The sequence below is a fragment of the Hyalella azteca genome, unplaced genomic scaffold (assembly GCF_000764305.2).
Source record: "Hyalella azteca isolate HAZT.00-mixed unplaced genomic scaffold, Hazt_2.0.2 contig14662, whole genome shotgun sequence".
Taxonomy (NCBI): Eukaryota; Metazoa; Arthropoda; class Malacostraca; order Amphipoda; family Hyalellidae; genus Hyalella; species Hyalella azteca.
This window is the reverse complement of record NW_025944539.1, coordinates 699,229-718,410: the sequence shown is the minus strand read 5'-3', so window position 1 is coordinate 718,410 and position 19,182 is coordinate 699,229. Positions and strand designations below refer to the sequence as shown.

Sequence of the window (19,182 nt, the reverse complement as noted above, 5' to 3'; positions counted from 1 at the left end):
AATTGCAGACTGGAAAACATGTAAGTAGCGTCTATTAAATTGAGATTATTTTTCAGTGCTGAGAGAAAGAGGGTCGGGACAGCGTCCATTGGCTAGCAGCTCGGTTACAGCTAAAGCTGCTGCTGGTGTTGCTGAAGCTGTCGCTGAAGTTCGCCAAGTTTCCAACACTGGAAGCAGTTAACACATAACAAACAAAGGGCTTAGCATAAAAAAATTCAAGTGATTGGCAGCGACTCCTCTATCGCTAATGTAGGCTAATAAGAACATACTATTGTGTAAATGATCTGATATCGTAAGTTAAAATTTAAAAAGCTAATACTCAGGCATATTTAGATCGTAAATGAAGATTAGTATAACATGATTTAAAAGGTAACGGACGTAAATTTTTGCACTTTAATAGGCGTTTACTGTTAATGTTGATCGATAAAGGCTAAACACTGCTATGACACAAACGCCACTTGCTATCTCTTTCGCAAACGAAATTATGGAACATTGACTTTAGTTATTAAAATTGTCGTCTCCTTAGTGGTAATGGTAACATTTTTGCAATAATTAAACGAAGGAATAATTTTTAAATTCGTCAAGAAGTGCAAAATTTGGCGAAAGATGACAACAACTGCGGAGTTTGTAAGCAAAGACACCAAAAGAAAATTAAGCAATATACATTTTTAAGCAACATCAATAGAAGAACTAAATTACAGTAAAATGCTATACATTTGAATCAGTTTATAGCAGGGGCAACTCATGAAATTTAGGATGAAGAATGAGAATCATCTATAGAAACTTGATTGCTTTTATGCTTCATCAAATATTATTGTCTTTTTTCAATTTTGCACATTTGACTCCAATTACAGTTGAAATAATTTCATCTAGTAAATAGATAACAATAAACAATAAATAATCTATGCCATATTAATTACTAACGAAAGCTTTTTCAACAAAGAGACACTGAAAAACTATTGGCGGCAAAACAAACATTAAGGGACTAATGTAAGAGTTCTAATTGGATTTAATTTTTCAAGGGCTTTACTATTACTTTCACTTGAAAGTTTTTTAGCTTTACCAATGTAATTTTACGAACGTTAATTACACCTCAACCATCAGATAGAAGACGCTGGTAATTATAAAATATCAACCGAGTCACTGTAGCGCTTTCTGACACAGCGCCCTAATGCTCCGAGGACAACAAATATTTTGTGATCTTAAGTACAGAACTATTTCAACATTTATTTAACCTCCTATACTATTAAACATCATCGTAAAATCTCGTGGGTGAATATCGTCTTACTTGAGAAGTAGAAATTGACGTATAACTGTATAAGTAAATGTCCTAGTGAAACCGTGACCGAAGAAATGAATGAATTTAGAAAATTATTTTTACCTTGCGGTTGAGTATCGCCTGTTGACAGGCTGTAATAGGCGACGGAAGTCAGAAGGACGGTTGATGGCTGGATCCGCGACAGGGAGGTCCATGGTGCTCGTGCGCCGATACGACGGTCGCGGTAGAGTAGAAGAAGTCTCTTGAGGCAGTTCGCAGGTTCCAGTGGTAGTGGTTCTTCGATATACTGATGGGCGGGTAGAGGTAGAAGATGGTTCAGAAATTGAACTATAGTTGATATCTCCAGTCGTGGTGGTTCGGCGGTAGGGTCGGATGCTGGGTTCCCTGGAACTAGCCAGACGCGTCAGAGGAGTGAGTCTCCGACTGAGTTCATCTCTCGCCGAACTCACGACGGTTTCGTGAAGTGGATGACTCCATACAGCCTTAGGAGGAGATGTACTCCTCAGTCGAGATAACGTTGAGTCTGTGACCTCACTTCTATATCCTGCAAGCACCGACTCCGTCGAAGCTACTGCCGCTCGCCGGGAAATTGATGATTCTCTATCAGGAGCCTGATAGCTAGCAGCAGCCGCTCCAGCAGCGGCGCCTGCAGCAGCGGCTCTCGACACGCTGCTGCGTCCCATATCTCTAACCGAGGAGGAAAAACTAAAGTCATCCGAGGAGCTGACAAGTCTGGGATCGTAATCAGAGATTGGAAGGGAAGTAGTACGTGAAACACTACTTCTGCTGTTGCGTCTATGAAGGGAGTTTTCCCACTCGGGAATGGACGAGCCAATGGATGTGCGAGTGTAAGACATCGGTGACATCGCTCGGCTTGGACTCATAGACTCGCGTTGTTTCCTGTCGTCTTCCATAAGGCGGGCTTTGGCAGCAGCAAGCTGCTGGTCCTCAGCAAATTTTGTAAGAGGCTGTGATACTTTCGATCGCGCCCGCTTCCCGTCTTGGAAGCGCGAGTAGAAGCTCTTCCGAGTAATGCGGTCCATGACGCTTTCCTCTTCATCGTCGCTCAGTACTTGTAGCTCGTCAGGTGCTGAAGTTACGCTGTCGCTGCACCAGCTTGTGGGTGAGAAACAACGGGTGTCCTCGGAGGTACTTCTTATCGTATCTTTGATATCAGAACTCTTTCTCGGTTCTTCGCTTTGATGAGTGGGTAACTGTTGAGTTGGACAAGGAGTGGCGACGCACGGCTGAGACGGAGCCGAATTTTCTACATTTGTTGAGGTAATAGCAGCCGCGATTTCTCTGCTTGGAGGCGTAATTATTTTTGTAGAAGAAGTCTTAATCAGAGACGAAGCCCGCGTCGGCGCAGCCGATGACGTGTTTCTACGACTTGACAGAGCAGGCGAATATCCATAAGAGTTTAACGAGTTGGCTGCACTTGTTGTCACACTCGGGCGGTTTTGTTGTACGCCTATACCTCCTTTCATCGCCTCAGAGGTAGAGAGGTTGCTCATGGAACCAATTCTTGAGGTGATATCGCTCTCCAACTGAGTTAAGTGATCACAAATACTTTTCGTAACTGATTCAATTGTAAAATTGGGGTCATTCCCTGAATCTGTGCCAAGAATAGACTTCATTTCCTCGTCTGAATATTTATTCAGATTCTCATGGCTTTTTGAAATGATTTTTGAGCGATATCTTGAAGGCTTTTTCAGTTCTCTTTCGGACCTTGTCAAGTCAGGGGCACAAACGGGAGACATTTCGGACGGCGGTTTGGAGGGAACTGGTTGAATTGTTCGTGGAGCTTCGTCTGTTTTTCGACCTAAAAATTTATTGAGAGCGTCGGAAAGTTTCTTCGATGGCTTTTTTTCCGTCGGCTCATCAAAATCTGCAACACTTGAATGGGGAGGGCTTTTCTCACTTCGGTCATTCTTACTTTTCATAAAAATAGAAGGCCTTTTTAACTTGAATTTTTCATCTGCGTTTTCGTGTGGGTCAGATGGGTCTTCAGCAACATTAGTGGCCGATTTACTGAACTTTGACGTGAATTTCTTGTACATAGATTTTGGTTTTTCTGGTTCAACGGGAATAACTTTTTTACCGATATCGTTTTCTTTGCCAGGTGCCATTTCTCGACCGGTATACCAATCACCAGAATTTATCTCATTCTGCAACATATTTTTGGTGGCTATGTCTATATTATTTTCATTTTGATTGATTTTGTTGGGCATTACATCGACAAAAAATGTAGGAGATTTGGCTCGATCAATTTTCCTCTCGATTTTGCTCTTGGCTCGTTCGAAAGGAGTTTTGGCACGAGGCACGGCGCTACTATTCGAAATTACGCATGAAGCAGAATCAGTGTCGACCGTTGGTGGAGGTTCGTTGGGAGTAACTATTGGAGAATTTCTATTAGACGGAGGATCAGATGAAACGGGACTTGCAAGGCCCGATGCAAATTCTACCGGGGAGTTTGAACAAACAGACACTCCAGGACTCAAAGGCCGTTCATTCTGGGAAGAATTGTTGCACGATTCTTGAGTATTCATAGAAGATGGTAAATTTTCTGATATTTTTCTTGGTTGAGTTTCTGGATTCATCGCCTGTTTGACGGCCGGTTGTGGCGGAGGTGAAGACAGCCGTGCTATCGAAGTTGGGGACTGAGGGAGGCCTGGAGGAGGGGGTGAAGTCAGCCTGGCTCTAGTTTCACCCGATGAGAGGTTCAATTTAGAACCGATCTGGGGCTGCAGCTGCGCCTTTTGAAGTTGTTCAATTGTGGCCCCAAGTTCTTTTGACTTGTTGCGCCGATAAGCTTCAAATGGCGATATCTTTTTCAAATTACTTGGGTTCGGCTGCATTATTTTTTCGCTGGCAGCCTCGATGGTAGGGTTTAGTTCTCTAGAGCGACTTCCACGGTAGGGTCTGATGGTTGGTTGGTCAGGAATCGAAGATGCAGCAGCAGCGGCCTTCTTGTACCTTTCAAAAGACGAATCAGTTTTAACTGTATCGATCACCGAACGTAAATCTTCAGATTTTCCACGTCGGTACGGCGTCAGTAAACTTTTCTGTCGTGTCAACGCAGGGACTGTCAGTTCAGTGGAAGTCCTCGAGTTTTCCGTATTATCCCACGGAAATAATTTCTTATGCGGCTCGACCAAAAGCGACGTCCTCTTGCTTCGCACAGATGACGAGGAATCCGATGGCTTTAGCAGACTCGACGATTTAGGAGTATCGATTAAGCTAATGTTAGAAGAACTGACGCTTATTCCAATATTTGTTGATACGGGCAAACTCAAAGACCCAGAGACGGCTTGCTTTTGAGGTGTGATAGAACTAGTCGCGTTTTGGCTTGATGAAGTTTCAAATCCCACGGAATAGCGATTAATTATATTAGTATTCAACACGGAAGACGCTGCGCCAGGAGGAAGAGATTGAGTCATCACATCATTGGAATCTAATTCCATAACAGTGATCGGGATTTCCGATCTTGATTTGTTAGCAGTCGTCAAGTTGTTCATCGACTCCCTGTGGCCATTACCGAGGATATTTCGATTCGACATTTGACTATCCATTTCAGGTCGAGTTTCACGCTTTTCATCTGAAGATTGCGCTATCGAACACGTCGTCCGTCTAACTTCGTTTCCATCAGAGTTAATTTTCGTCACAGGTTCTGGTAAATTAAATTTTGAACCAGTTTTACTGGCCGACTCTGATTTCAAAATTGGCTTATGAACGAGGTCTTTGGTTTCATTTTCTGAAGTATGGTTAACCGCAGTTGCCGTAGGAGGAATGGAAGTCGATTTAACGCTCGAGCTACAAAACACCACTGAAGAACTGTTGGTGGGAGTTGGCTGAACTGTTCCAGCCCTCTTGACAAGCGGAGGAGTTGTAGAATCAGAGGCTTCATTAGCACCTTCAAGCTCTTCTACGAGTTTTTGAAGTTGCTTCTTAGCTTCTCCCGGCACACCCATCGTTGCTGACGACGATCGTTTAGGTACGGTTATAGATGAGCTACTAACAGCATAGGGAACATTCTTGGCTGACGAGAACGAAGAAGATACCGAGCTACCCATTAGTTTCGCAATGGGTTTACTAAGATCGACCGAAGGCTGTTTGATACGTGGGTCGCGAGCACCCACAATAGTCCTTGAGGAAGCCAACTGAGCAGCCGGTAGAGGCTGCTCAGTAATCCCACCAACCCGCCCATTGGCTTCCCCCGAATAGTCCAGACCTTCATCTCTTCTGCCTGCGTTTCCTAGAATTGTTCGACTAGCCTCACTTGCAGTCCCTTCCCCAACCCGTGACGTGACTCCAGAGCGCTGAGGCAATGTTCCGTCTGATGATCGAGCAGATCGTCTTGTTCCTGTTTCGTCTGATGACAGACGAGCTCTCCAACCTGGCAGTGAGCACGAAATCAGAGATGACAATCACCGCAGTCATACAGTAAAAATACCTATTGACTAAAAGCACTTCATCTGAGTTATTCTATAATTTCAAGCTAATAGTTAATTCAAGATTTTACAATCATGATATAGCAGAAATCGTTGTACCAAAGTGTCTCGATATAAATAATCTACTGTGCATTTATCACGGTAAATGCTGACCTGTATTCTCAAACCAAAGCTACCCACCTAATTTTCCACAGGATAAAGCAGCAGAAACATGAATGTGCCTGATTTGTTTCTTTTAAAACAAATTATGCTGGTTTCACTCACCTTGTGAACCGCTTATGGAGGGAGTTTGGCAGTGAAGAATTTGTTGGTTGTTACAGCACACGGAACTTGTTATCTACAATTTACCACACATCAAGAAAACGAAAAAAAATCCAGAATAACTTGGATGTTATTAATAAAAGTTCTAACAAGTGAACAAAAATTGTTTCTCACGCTCAGATTTCAGTTTCTAGATGAATATAAAACAGTTTCAGCGAATAAATTAAAAAAATGTCATTCAAGTTTGAATAGAAGATATTTTCATTTTGAGTGTATAAAAATAGTTAATTTTTAAATTAGGAAAGATAAACCCAAACATTATCTCTTAAACGGGCAAAAACTCTCTCGGGAGGGATTAAACGTGACTAACTGTAACATAACATCAATAGTACGTTGATAAGGAACGCATTAATAATTTAAGACAAATAATGACAAATAAGACGAGCACAGCCCAGCATTTTTCAGATGTACGTATTTTCACACTCACAAACGTAAGTTATACAGTCTACATGCAAAATTTTATTCCGTGTGAGAGTTAGATTCTATAGCCACACGATTTTTTATCATAAGCTTTAAATAAATAAATCTATAGTTATTTACGAAGATTAATTACAGTTCAGAATCTAGCTAATGAGTTCTACTTGTTGAACGAGTAAGTTAAATTAAAATCAAAAGGAAACAGAAAACGTCATGCAACATCGAGGAAAATTTTATTAGTTTCACATACGTAAATATTTATAAAAAAAAGTTTCTGCATAGTACATGGTATGAAATATTTTCAAGTAGAAGGGGATTCAAAAATGTTTATTTTTAATAACATTGCTACATGACAAGCTTTCAGGTCTTATCATAAAATAACAAAAATTTTAACGCAAGGATTTTCTCTTCCGTTTCTTTTCCATAACCCAAAAAAATTTTGTCTAACGAAATTTAAAATATCTAAGTATAGTTTATTTAATTTTTTCAAACAACTAATATTACTTACAAAAGTTCGAGCAGCAGCATATCGCTCATAAAGATTAAAACGAATGACTATGTCTCGTTAAAAATTCGAATAATACATTTAACAAGACGTCTCATTTCCGCTCGTTTTGGCACTTTCAGCGCATCACAGCTATGACCGTCTAGCATGGCACTTCATTCACATGTAAAAAAAATATAACTCAGTACTCACTGCAGTGAGTAACAGAGAGCGCATTTTCTCGTCGACGAAAACTTGAGGTCACGGACGGACGGACAGACGGACATGGCGAGCACAATAGTGCATTTTTTCCATGAATGTAAAAATGCGCTAAAAATGTGTACATTAGACATCATAACACAACTGAAATAATAATTCCAAACTAATAAAAGTGAACTCATCGACCTCATACACATTTATTCTTGTGTGATGAAGAAATTATAACATTTGCAGAGATTGGGGTCTTCACACACATATATACATTTGAGACTGGACGATATATTCAAACTTGTTCACGAGTTAATGAGAAGTATTAATTGGATAGTAGAGAATGTGGTTTTTAAAAACCCACAAGAATGGCAAACCGAAGTTAAAATTTAACTCAGTGAAAATATTGTAATTTTACCGTATTCAGGCTGCAAGGTTGTTATTATCGAACAAATTCGTGTCCAGGGTAAAAAAATTCATGAGTTTCAGCAAGCAAGCATAAATTCAGTTGTTTGCACAAATAAGTGCACTTTTCTGCACATCTTGTGAGACACGCAATTTAAATGAATTTAGGCATCTTAAACAAAAGCACTTGAGCTACTGTAGAATCTGTTTCGTTACTTATAAAAATTGAGGCAATATTTGCATTTAAATAAGTTTTCGTACGAAATTGAGATAGAGAATCTTTAAATATTTTAAAAAGGAGAGCCTAAAGTTTGACAAACAGTTAAGTGGTTGCGAGGTTTTAACAATCATTTTTAGTTGACAGTTCGTCGAGGCAGATGTTATTGCACGAAAGCCATTTAAAATATAATTTTCAACAATTAAAAATAACGCAATTCGAACGCAATCTCTTGATTATCTTCAAAACAATGGCACTAATGAAATGACATACTGTAGACAGTGACCGAGCAATGAATTGGTATATATGCTAATTTCGATAGCATACCATTCAGAGGAAACATTGATACCAAGTCATGTGACAACACAACTGACATTGTATGCCATTAACCAAGCACATTAAATACGATCCTACAACATCGAATTGATGTTAACTAACATCAAATATTGTCGTGGAGTCACCCGTTGCATATTGTATTTGCTTTGAGCGGAGAAAGGCTATTGTAAATAAGCTACGAACAAACAAGCCCAGGCCAAAAAATCACGTGCAACGCAACAACGAGGTTTGCAACGCTTATCGTGAATAATAATATATTTATGCCAACGTATATGAGCTGGTTTTCCATCGAGACTGATGAATTAGAATTATTACGTGAAAAAAACGCGTGAAAATTTTAAATATTACAGGCAAGTAATGGCTGACATAGTTATTGTTGGCACAAAAAGTAACAGATATGTACTGTAAATCATGTATCGAAAAATTTACAGACTGTAACTTATATTATTTACTTATTGTTATTTACTTCAACGCATTACCATGAAGAAAATCTTCGGTGAACGACCTTCGGCCATCCATCATCGCCACCATTAAACGTCAATATTAATAATAAATGTTCTTTCCCTTCATAATGGTATCAATAGAGCCTCTCTTAATATACTCTAATGGCCACATAATAGGCTGGCATCACTGACAAATTGTCAACAATATCCTAAATATCGTATAAATTCCAGTTTCATAGTTATAAACTATAAAGAAATTTCCCGCGTTTGCGGATCTTCCCATCTTACACTCCTATAAAATACATATCAATTAAGATTTCCTTATTTCACACAATTAACTAGAAGTTCACTTCACAAGTATCAACATTTAATTCACTATCATCTTGTATTTACAGCAGGCCACGAGATCGCCAGGTTGTTTAAGTTATCAAGACATAAAAATCATCATTTACAATTTCTGGGCGGTCGTCAGTCAATGTTTCTGGTCTGATGAAATGTTTATATAATTATTCTTCTGGTTGGTAATTCAGTACAAACTATATTAAATGAAGGCTGTGTAACCTATTCTTCTGGTTGGCAATTCAATATTTCAACATTTTTCGTTGAAGCAACATTTACTTTTTCAACATTTTACGTTGAGGAGAAAAGAATAATTACATAAGTATTTTTATGTAATAATTTTGATTGCTTTCAACCATGCACTCCGATATCATTGCAAACTTATATGCGATTAAAAATTGCCTCACTCGTCGCTCCCATTGACCGAGGGTAAAATCTATCAGAACAATTATCTTTCAAGCTGTCGGGACCATAGACTTAAAAGCAGTCGGAACCTCAGACTTAAAAGCTGTCGGGACCATTAACTTGAAAGCTGTCGGGACCATAACTTAAAAGCTGTCGTGACCATAACTTGAAAGCTGTCGTGACCATAACTTGAAAGCTGTCGTGACCATAACTTGAAAGCTGTCGGGACCATTAACTTGAAAGCTGTCGGGACCATTGACTTAAAAACTGTCGGAACCATTAACTTAAAAGCTATCGTGACCATAACTTAAAAGCTGTCGTGACCATAAACTTGAAAGCTGTCGGGACCATTGGCTTAAAAACTGTCGGAACCATTAACTTAAAAGCTATCGTGACCATTACTTAAAAGCTGTCGTGACCATAGACTTAAAAGCTATCGTGACCATAGACTTGAAAGCTGTCGGAACCATTAACTTTAAAGCTATCGGCACCATAGACTTAAATGCCGTCGCAACCATACACTTTGATCATATTGACGAGCGTGTCATCTTCATACCACAGCTGTTGCATGCATACGGTAAACATCATATCAACTGCGTCAATGCGATGACACATTTGAAAATTTCAGGGAAAATCTCAAACAGTGTCACTTTTGAAAATACGGGATTAACCAACTCCCCGATGAACAAAATCATCCATAGTGCTTGAGTTGCTATATATGCTTGGGTTTCAATTTCGGGGTCGCGAATCACAAACTGAAGTTATTTCGTACTGTTCCTGCGATCGGTAGTTTGAAGCGAGGACATCACTGTTCTTCGTCCGATGCTAGCGTCGTTATGGCTATGTTGCGCACTGTTAGGAGAAATGGATATAACATATTCACGCTACACACAGTTATGTATGGGTTAACACGGATGAGAAAGCGAGCATGTAGAGAGGAAAAATGCAGTTATCAATACAGGGCTTTAGTTAGGGAATGGTCTCCTGATTTCTGTTGACCTTTTAATAAAAGACAATAAAATTCTAATTATTAGCTTTTAAATATTCATAATTTGATTAATGTTTTTATAAAATAATCTAGAACATTTAAACTTTTTGCTCGAAAAGAAGAGCTTCTGTTTCGCATTCAGTGAAAATTAAACTTTCCAAGCGAATTATTGGGAAGCATTTTTTGCGATATTGCATATTGTAGGTATATTCATAAACATTAATTAAAAAACTATTAATTTGCATTCATCTTACGGCATTGAAAATATTTATACGTGCACTGCTCAATCAATTGTATCAAGACGCTGTAACAAGATTATCTCAGAAGGTAAATATCAAGCAATAACTCCTTCTAAATTTAGCCTAATCAACACAAGTGTGTCAATTAGTTTCAAATAAATTTCTTATTTCTTTTTGAGAGATAGGGCTTTCCATCTTGCGCTGTTCGAGTGCCTCGCTAGCCTGCTACGCCGCATCGAGAATGGACGTGAAAGATATCTTTCTCATACATTATTTTGCCACCAAAATATAGATAAAAAACATTTCATCATAATCAGCAACATCATTCATTAAAAACTTCCACGACTCAATAAAATATGTATTTTACAGGCGGAGTTCAGTATTGTAAATGGTTTTAAACATGAACAATCATTGAATACTGATTTGAAATATTAAAAAGATCAAGTCCAATAATTAAAAATATAAATGAAAATCTCCATGTTATCGTATATGCGAGTGAAATCATTAAAGTTTAAAATTTTATAACAACTATAACTTTTCATCATAATATCCGGTCGAAAATTTAAACAATTTTATAAATCATATCCCTATTTTATGAAGCAAACTTGTTTTTTTTTTTTTTTGACCAGGAGAGAAGAGACTGCCGTTCGACCCTCACTGAAAGAAAACTGTGAGTAAATCTCACTCCCTGTGGCGTCATGACAGTCGAGGTTGCGTCCAGACAACGCGTTAACTCAAGTTTATTCGAATTATTAAATATTTTGATCCAAATAATAATCAAAATTAAGAGTTTTCTCATCATTCCCGTGGTTTACTCAAAACAAAGATGTACAAATTCTAAAAAATGGAAAACAGAAAACTCCGATTTAAATTTTGTCAAATTTAGTTAATTAGGTAATTAATTAATCGGATCATTACTCTGAATATTATTATCTCAATTAAAGTTATAAATGAGGCTGACAACATAAGATCCTATTAATCTTCGTTTTAAATCTTTGTCGAAAAGTGTTCCCCTCGGAATCTTTCACATGCATTCTCGGTGCAGCAATGATTGAAAAAAAGACTGGGTGTTGGTGATTTGATATCTACTGCAAAACGACAATGAAACTCAAGAAGTTTCATGCTATTTCAATGTACCTCAAAAACGAAACAAATGCCAAAAAATTTTAAGGTAACCTTTAAAATTGTAGATAAATTTACGAGGTGGGCAGAAATCGAATGACCTGAGAATAACGACGTTTTTTTCGGGTTATCAAGGTCAACCGGTTTTATATAATCAAATTTCACGATATTTACAAATTGAAACAATCTCAGTTTTCAAATGAACTACTCTGGAGTTTTCTAGACCTTTCCTTCAATATTTTCATTTTTCAATAGTTGTTCTATCTGATGATTTAATAAGTGGTGCGATTGTAGTCTAACTTTTTCACTTGTTGCACTAAGTATATTACTTGACTTAGGATCATATATATGCTCTCTGACGTTTGAGCTGAAACTAAATAACATTAAAGAATAAACATTGAATGAATTAAAAAAGTAGCTTAAATACACTGTACTGAATGAGACTCCCTTTGATCATTTTTGTTTGAAAAATGTAGCTACTTCTTAACCTTTGTTTATGTTTATTACTAGGGCCAACAGAAATCAGATTTGAGACTCCCTTAGATCATTTTTGTTTGAACAATGTAGCTACTTTTTATTCTTTGTATATGTAGGCGTATACAATGTATTAACACGCTCTATAATCAGGCGTATACAATGTATTAACACACTCTATAATGTGCTGGAGGTTCGGCAGCCTCTTCTCACATCTGGCCACAGTCATTAATTCGGCGTCGATTTCATGAAACTAATTAGAATTTAATAGTAAAAAAATATTCTCATCGGGATCAAGTTTTTCCGTTTAAAACGTTTATATACAATATAGAACAATAACGGTCGTGAATTAATATACGAACTGACAATGTCAATAATAGAAACAATAACCAAAAGTCAAGTAGACTCGGGGCAGTTCCAAGTCCGTTAACTCAAGGTACATATGACTTGGAATTACCAGCAGCTCGGAAATAATACCAAATTTGAAAAAGGATTAAATCCAACTTATTTTTGTGTACAGACTATTTTGTGTACGAGGCAAAATATTTGAAGAATCAGCGAACTTCGCCTCCAACACCGAACTACCACTAACCACTGCACAACATCGATGTTTTCATGCGAGATATTTCCCAAGAAGCAAATGACGTTGAAACAACGTTGATAACGAGTTGATTATGTTGAAACAACGTATAATCAACGTTAATTCAATTTCATATGACCCTTTAGTTTAACCCTTCACAGTGACAGATAACTTTTGGTACAGCGGCGGCTTTTAAAAATCAAAATTTGATATGTCATACTTCTTTTTTTTCTGCATTTCGTTAAGATACAAAATTACATCAATTTAGTAACAGCCTAGAAATTAGCAATAACCCTTAGCCTTTACGAAAAAGAGCTTTATTTGAAAACCGAAATGTCAATTGTGATATTTAGATGTGAACTCTGGTCTGCATAATTTGATTTCAGTCAAAATTATTTAAAATATTCATTACTTTTTGAGATATAAAAGGAAATTTAACTGTGAAAGGTTAAACATGAGAATATTATAAGCTTTACCTCCATTGCCGTAGTGCAGACCGTAAAGTAAGGCGGTCCAATAAAGGCTATGCTCAAACATAGATCTTTTTATATCCCATTTGCTAAACTTAATTTTAATTCAATTTATAAATTTATACGAAAATAAATTGGTAAATAAATTAATATAATAATATTTAGTGGCCAACATCACGCAAGTCTAATTTCAAAGACTCATTAATTAACCTCATTAACCTAGTGCATCAGTACTCATAAATAAAACTCGTTAGTTAACCTCATTAACCTAGTACATCAGTACTCATAAGACTCATTAATTAACCTCATTAACCTAGTACATCAGTACCCACGAGACTCATTAATTGACCTCATTAACCTAGTACATCAGTACTCATAAGACTCATTAATTAACCTCATTAACCTAGTTTATCAGTACTCAGAAGACTCATTAGTTAACCTCATTAACCTAGTACATCAGTGCCCAGGAAATTCATTAATTAACCTCATTAACCTAGTACATCAGTGCCCAGGAAACTCATTAATTAACCTCATTAACCTAGTATATCAGTACCCAGAAGACTCATTAATTAACCTCACTAACCTAGTATATCAGTACTAAGAAGACTCATTAATTAACCTCATTAACTTAGTATATCAGTACTAACTAGGATACAATATTACCATAAAAATGTTCTTCTTTTAAATAAAACAAGTTTCAACTTCATAACGTTCTTAGTTTTTTATTTATTAACAAATTAAAAGGGTCAGTTAATTCTGGTACACCCTGTATAATTGTCCTAATAGCGACACACATTTACCCACAGCACGAGCGGAGATAGGACGTAGCCCTGATACGCTACGCTATTTCGTCGGTTAAAACTGGGTCAGGGTGACACACACGAGCTAAAAGTGTAGCGTTATATTTGGCCAAAGTCCAAACCGTGAGTTAATTCAAGATTGCGAGACAAGTTTGTAAATATTTTGCTCAAAATTTCGCTGAGAACATCGTGCAAATTTTAGTAATTTTGAATTCCGTTTTCACTTCGAATTGCGTGGACAATTCAGCAGGCAAAAAAGTGATGTACTGGTCCAGTTTGCGGTACTTTTTTTTTTAAAGTCGATGCGGCAATATACTTCTACGATGCGATTTTAAACAATCAAAATATAAAATTGTAATACAAAAGTCAGTATCAAAATGTCTAGAAAATTGAAGAAATTTTCACATCAGTATCATTTGAACGAGATATAACTTGACGAAAATACTAATTGGCTAAGAAAAAATCGGGACATCATAGGTAGTATTCACATGACTTTAAGAAATCTTAAGAAAAATGACAAACAAACCGTGAGAAACGTAACTAATTAAGTACAGGGAACAGTACAAATATACTAAAAGCACAGTAATTTGTACACGAAACGAAAGCAATGTGAGAAATAATCACTGATAAACGGAATTATATATTAAGATCACAGATATTCGAATATTAAGATTATATATTAGGATATATTAAGATATTTGTACACGAAAGCGAAAGCAATGTGAGAAATAATCACTGTTACTCTTACACGTGTGACGGAACCCGAATTTTATGAAATAATTTTTTTGAGAACGTAGTATTGGCTGAACTAGTAAGATCCGACTTCGTTTTAAGACTAGAGTTTGATGCTATATATTACGTTAAAATAAGACTAAATAATGCGATTGTATTTTTGATTTTGAGACAGCGGCATTCAATGTTGTTGAACTGTGGTATTATTTTGTTAACTCAAGGGTTTCATTTATTTATGACTAAGTAATGCGTAAACAAATATTTATTTCGTGACCGTAATATGGAATCTTGTCTAGCTGTGGTGTTTGTAGGATTTAGTATCTTGGAACGAGACAAGGTGTAGTTCCAACGTTATTGGTCGAGCTGCTCCTAACCTCGTTATAACGCGCGCTAGGTTGTCGTGAACGATGGAGAGTTTGGTCGCTTTGGAATTAGTTTAATATTATTAGATTTTTAACTGTGATTAGATTGCCAAATGATTGCAAATATCTTGACTTTATTGTATTATATTATATTATCTATTTTTTTGCACTTAGGAAGTGTTTACAGTCTGTTTTGTACATTGTAAACGGGGTGTTGAGGTAAGCTCATTTTGGCTGAGTTACCCCCTCGTTGTGTGCGCTCATCGGAAGTTGTGTGTGCTCAGTGGTGCTGGGTTGGGGTGACACGGTTTCGACTCGAATCAGGCAGAGCCAAATTTGGGCTTCCAAGAATAATTTTTAAACTCCACCGCAGTTCTGGGCATAACTCTTAATGAGTGCCTCTAACGGACTAATAACGGCGTAGGTGAAGTTCTTGGATAGTTCCAGGTTTTGGCTGCGTTGGACGGTTAACAGCCGTTCAAATCGCACCCTCGAGGTCGAGGCTAATAACCTCTGCGCTCGAGTAAATTGTCAGCGGCTTATTAGAGGATCGTACCCTTCAATGATCGTGCTTTTGAGGCGTAACTGCCACCCGGTTCTGTGTTCTTGGCAGTGCATTAGGGCTCGAACCCCTGATCATTGCGTTGGTTGTCGGCATTGTGGTACGGCTCGTACCCGTACCCTTGCTGTCCACCCCTGTAAGGTCGTCAGTTTTGTGGTACGGATCGTACCCGTATCCTTGCTGTCCACTCCTGTAAGGTTGTCAGATTTGTGGTGCGGCTCGTACCCGTATCCTTGCTGTCCACTCCTGTAAGGTTGTCAGTTTTGTGATACGGCTCGTACCCGTATCCTTGCTGTCCACTCCCGTAAGGTTGTCAGTTTTGTGGTGCGGCTCGTACCCGTATCCTTGCTGTCCGCTTTTGTGGTCCTCAGTGGTTTATTAGGATTCCTCGACGTTGTATCCCTGAGGCTGAGACCCTGTTTCCCGGAGTTTTTGGACGTAATAAATTGTGTGCCTTGTACAGAGGAATTGTGTATCGTCCGAAGATCACCAATATATTAAGAAAAGTTCCTCGTGTTTATTCCTCCTCTCTCCAAACGCAAAGGAGTTTAGAGCCGGACCAAAGAGCGACTCTTTAGCCCTTGTGTTAAAACCAATACGCAAGTCACCGTCGAGTCGGCACGCTACTCATAACTATTTCGACTTCACGGCGGTGTTTCCGGACACACACGGAATTATATATTAAGATCACAGATATTCGAATACTAAGATTATATATTAGGATATATTGAGATATATTAATATATATAGGCCTCAGAAATATATGAAGATCTGGTCACAGAAACTTACCTACTTAGCTCCCTCGGCGAGGAATAAAGCGATGACCAAAAACCAGACCCTGGGTCATTGCTACCAAAGGAATCATGTTGCTTCAGCGAGGACGCGCTGTGGATGCCGTGTAAACCACCGCTACTGAAAGGCGACGTCGTGAACTGAAACCCCAGGGGCGAACTAGGCACCAGCGGCTGGTGAATACGTCGACCACGTGGGTCATCCTGACTCATCTTCTTAGTAAGGTTACGCATGCGGTTGAGCAGTGTCGAGAAAAGCGACTCAGCTGTTAGGATTTGGAAGCCATCTTCTTCATCTTCGTCGTCTTCGTCGTTGGAGCTCAGGCTCTCCGGGCGCTCGATGGGCACGGTGCGACCTGCGCGACTGAGGGACAGAAAAGATCGTATTACTCTAATATGATAAAAATAATGATGATATCATTATATCAGATGATAACGATGATGATGATAATGATGGATGAATATGATGATGGTATTACTCTAATATGACAATAATATGATAATATGATCATATCAGATACGATGAAATGATCGTATTATTCTTACATGATTATTATGATGATAATATAATTATATCAGATGATAATATGATGATATGATGATCGTATTACTCTCATATGATAATAATGATGATAATATATTCATATCAGATGATAATATGGTGATATGGTGATGGTATTACTGTCATATGATAATAATTATGATAATATCATCATATCAGATGATAAAATGATGATAATAGGCTCCTAGAAATATGATAGTGTCACTGTGAAATAATAGAAAATGTTAAAGGATAATTTGACTCTGCAATGATAATAAATGAAAGAAAAAATCAGGTAATAAATGACAATATGACCGTAAAATGATAATAAACTATGATAAGCCTTGACATGAAATATTAATAAAGCTGAAAAGATCATAAATTAAAATAAACCTCGAGATGAAATGATAAAAAGTTCGGAGTGAATATCTCAGTAGCAAAAAAAAGGCTAAGACAATAAATAATGTGCAAGGTTGCCAGTACCAAGGCAGAGAATATAAGAGGTGTGTCAATAAGAGGTGTGTCAATAAGAGGTGTGTCAATAAGAGGTGTGTCAATAAGAGGTGTGTCAATGAGAGGTGTGTCAATAAGAGGTGTGTCAATAAGAGGTGTGTCAATAAGAGGTGTGTCAATAAGAGGTGTGTCAATACAACGGGCATTTATCAGAGATAAATGCCCGTTGGGGCATTTATCACGGGACTTAGAAGTAAAATGATTTCCTTGTTCACGAGCAAAATAGTACATAGTTTCACATTCCTAAAACATAAAGCCAATCATTTTATAGATGTCACTTTATCGCATGTCACCTCAGAAACGACAAGGACTTGAAATTCTATAAATTATACATACATCAATACCATACATTGTACATACAGATATCAATGTAAAATGTACATACATTGACACCTTACATTGTACATACATATGAAATCAATGTACATACATTGAAGCCATTAAAGCGGGTTTATTACTCCAAAGAATTTCTTTTTTTTTTCAATTGACGTTACTGAAGAGGGGGAGAATCGCGAGGAATTAAGGATAAAAGAGTTAATGTAGAAGCTGAAGATAAATCAAGCAGCAATGAGCGGAGGATAAAATATCTAATAAATAAATAAAAATGTCACTACATGTGTAAATAAAAACAATAACAGTAGCAAAAAATTCAAAAAATATATCTCTCGAAAATCTCAAGCATGTTACGATAGGCAGCAGTGTTGAAAGAAATTTCAACAACGTAATGGTTAAAAAATTGAACAAATTAGGAAATACGATTACAAGGTTGATGAGAATAAAACAGAAGGACACATGAGTGAACGTGATGCAATTAAATAAAAAACAATAATGCCTTACAGAGAAAACAAAACAGGGTAACTCTGAAGCAGTCTAAACTTTCATCATTCACACCCTCAAGCTCATATCGCTTGAACGCCATTTAATTAAGTGACATGAGCATATCAACAAGACCAAAGTATCGAAAATTTTGATTCAATTTAAAATCATGAAAAAGTTGAGGGTGTTTGTAATTTGTATTGATATGTACGTAATTGAATATACTTTTAAAAACGGCAAGATGCCTTATAAAATGATGAATAAGAGGCGATCATAAAATGACTTTATTGTAATCAGAACGTATAAATTGGTCAAATGAACAAAAACGGAGACGTGAATGCGTGAATGAACGGATTGAAAAGTCAGTGTTCGCTCGAAAAAATATAGATAAGTGACAATTTTGGAAATGATGATAGGTACGTCTTTAAGTTGTAGTGCGATTTTTAAAAGAGGTCTATCAGAGTATACAAGATATTTAGCTCATACTTCACTAGTTTCTTTGGAAGTAATCTTAAATTTACAAGCTTTTCTAATTATAACAAATAAGATCAACTGCAGGAACCTGAGAACCCTGTTGAGTGAATACGAATCCTCAATTATCAACCTTGCAATTGAATGAGCTACAATTGGAAGGAAGATAAAAACGGTTCCATAATAAAAACGGTTCCATATTTTCAACAATAAAAACGGTTCCATGGGTTGAAAAAAATATATGAATGTTATCAAAAGAGCAGAGCGAGTAATTGGACAATGTTAAAAGACTGATAACAGAAAGATGATTCCGAGGTGAGGAACTGATAACAGAAAGATGGTCCCGATGTGAGTAACTGATAACAGAAAGATGGTCCAGAAGTGAGGAACTGATAACAGAAAGATGGTCCAGAGGTG

At 37.4% G+C, this 19,182-nt stretch overlaps 1 protein-coding gene across 1 annotated transcript in view; it reads right to left on the bottom strand.

Annotated features, from left to right (window-relative positions):
• LOC108667941 overlaps nucleotides 1-19,182 on the bottom strand; it is a 53,356-nt gene that overhangs the window by 2,957 nt on the left and 31,217 nt on the right. Inside the window, exons 17-21 of the mRNA XM_047884126.1 lie at nucleotides 16,423-16,788; nucleotides 15,702-15,767; nucleotides 8,849-8,852; nucleotides 5,995-6,067; nucleotides 1,382-5,675 (exon numbers count right to left, since the gene is read on the bottom strand). Of these exons, the coding sequence (XP_047740082.1) occupies nucleotides 1,382-5,675; nucleotides 5,995-6,067; nucleotides 8,849-8,852; nucleotides 15,702-15,767; nucleotides 16,423-16,788 (4,803 nt within the window). The remainder of the gene's footprint in view (nucleotides 1-1,381; nucleotides 5,676-5,994; nucleotides 6,068-8,848; nucleotides 8,853-15,701; nucleotides 15,768-16,422; nucleotides 16,789-19,182) is intronic.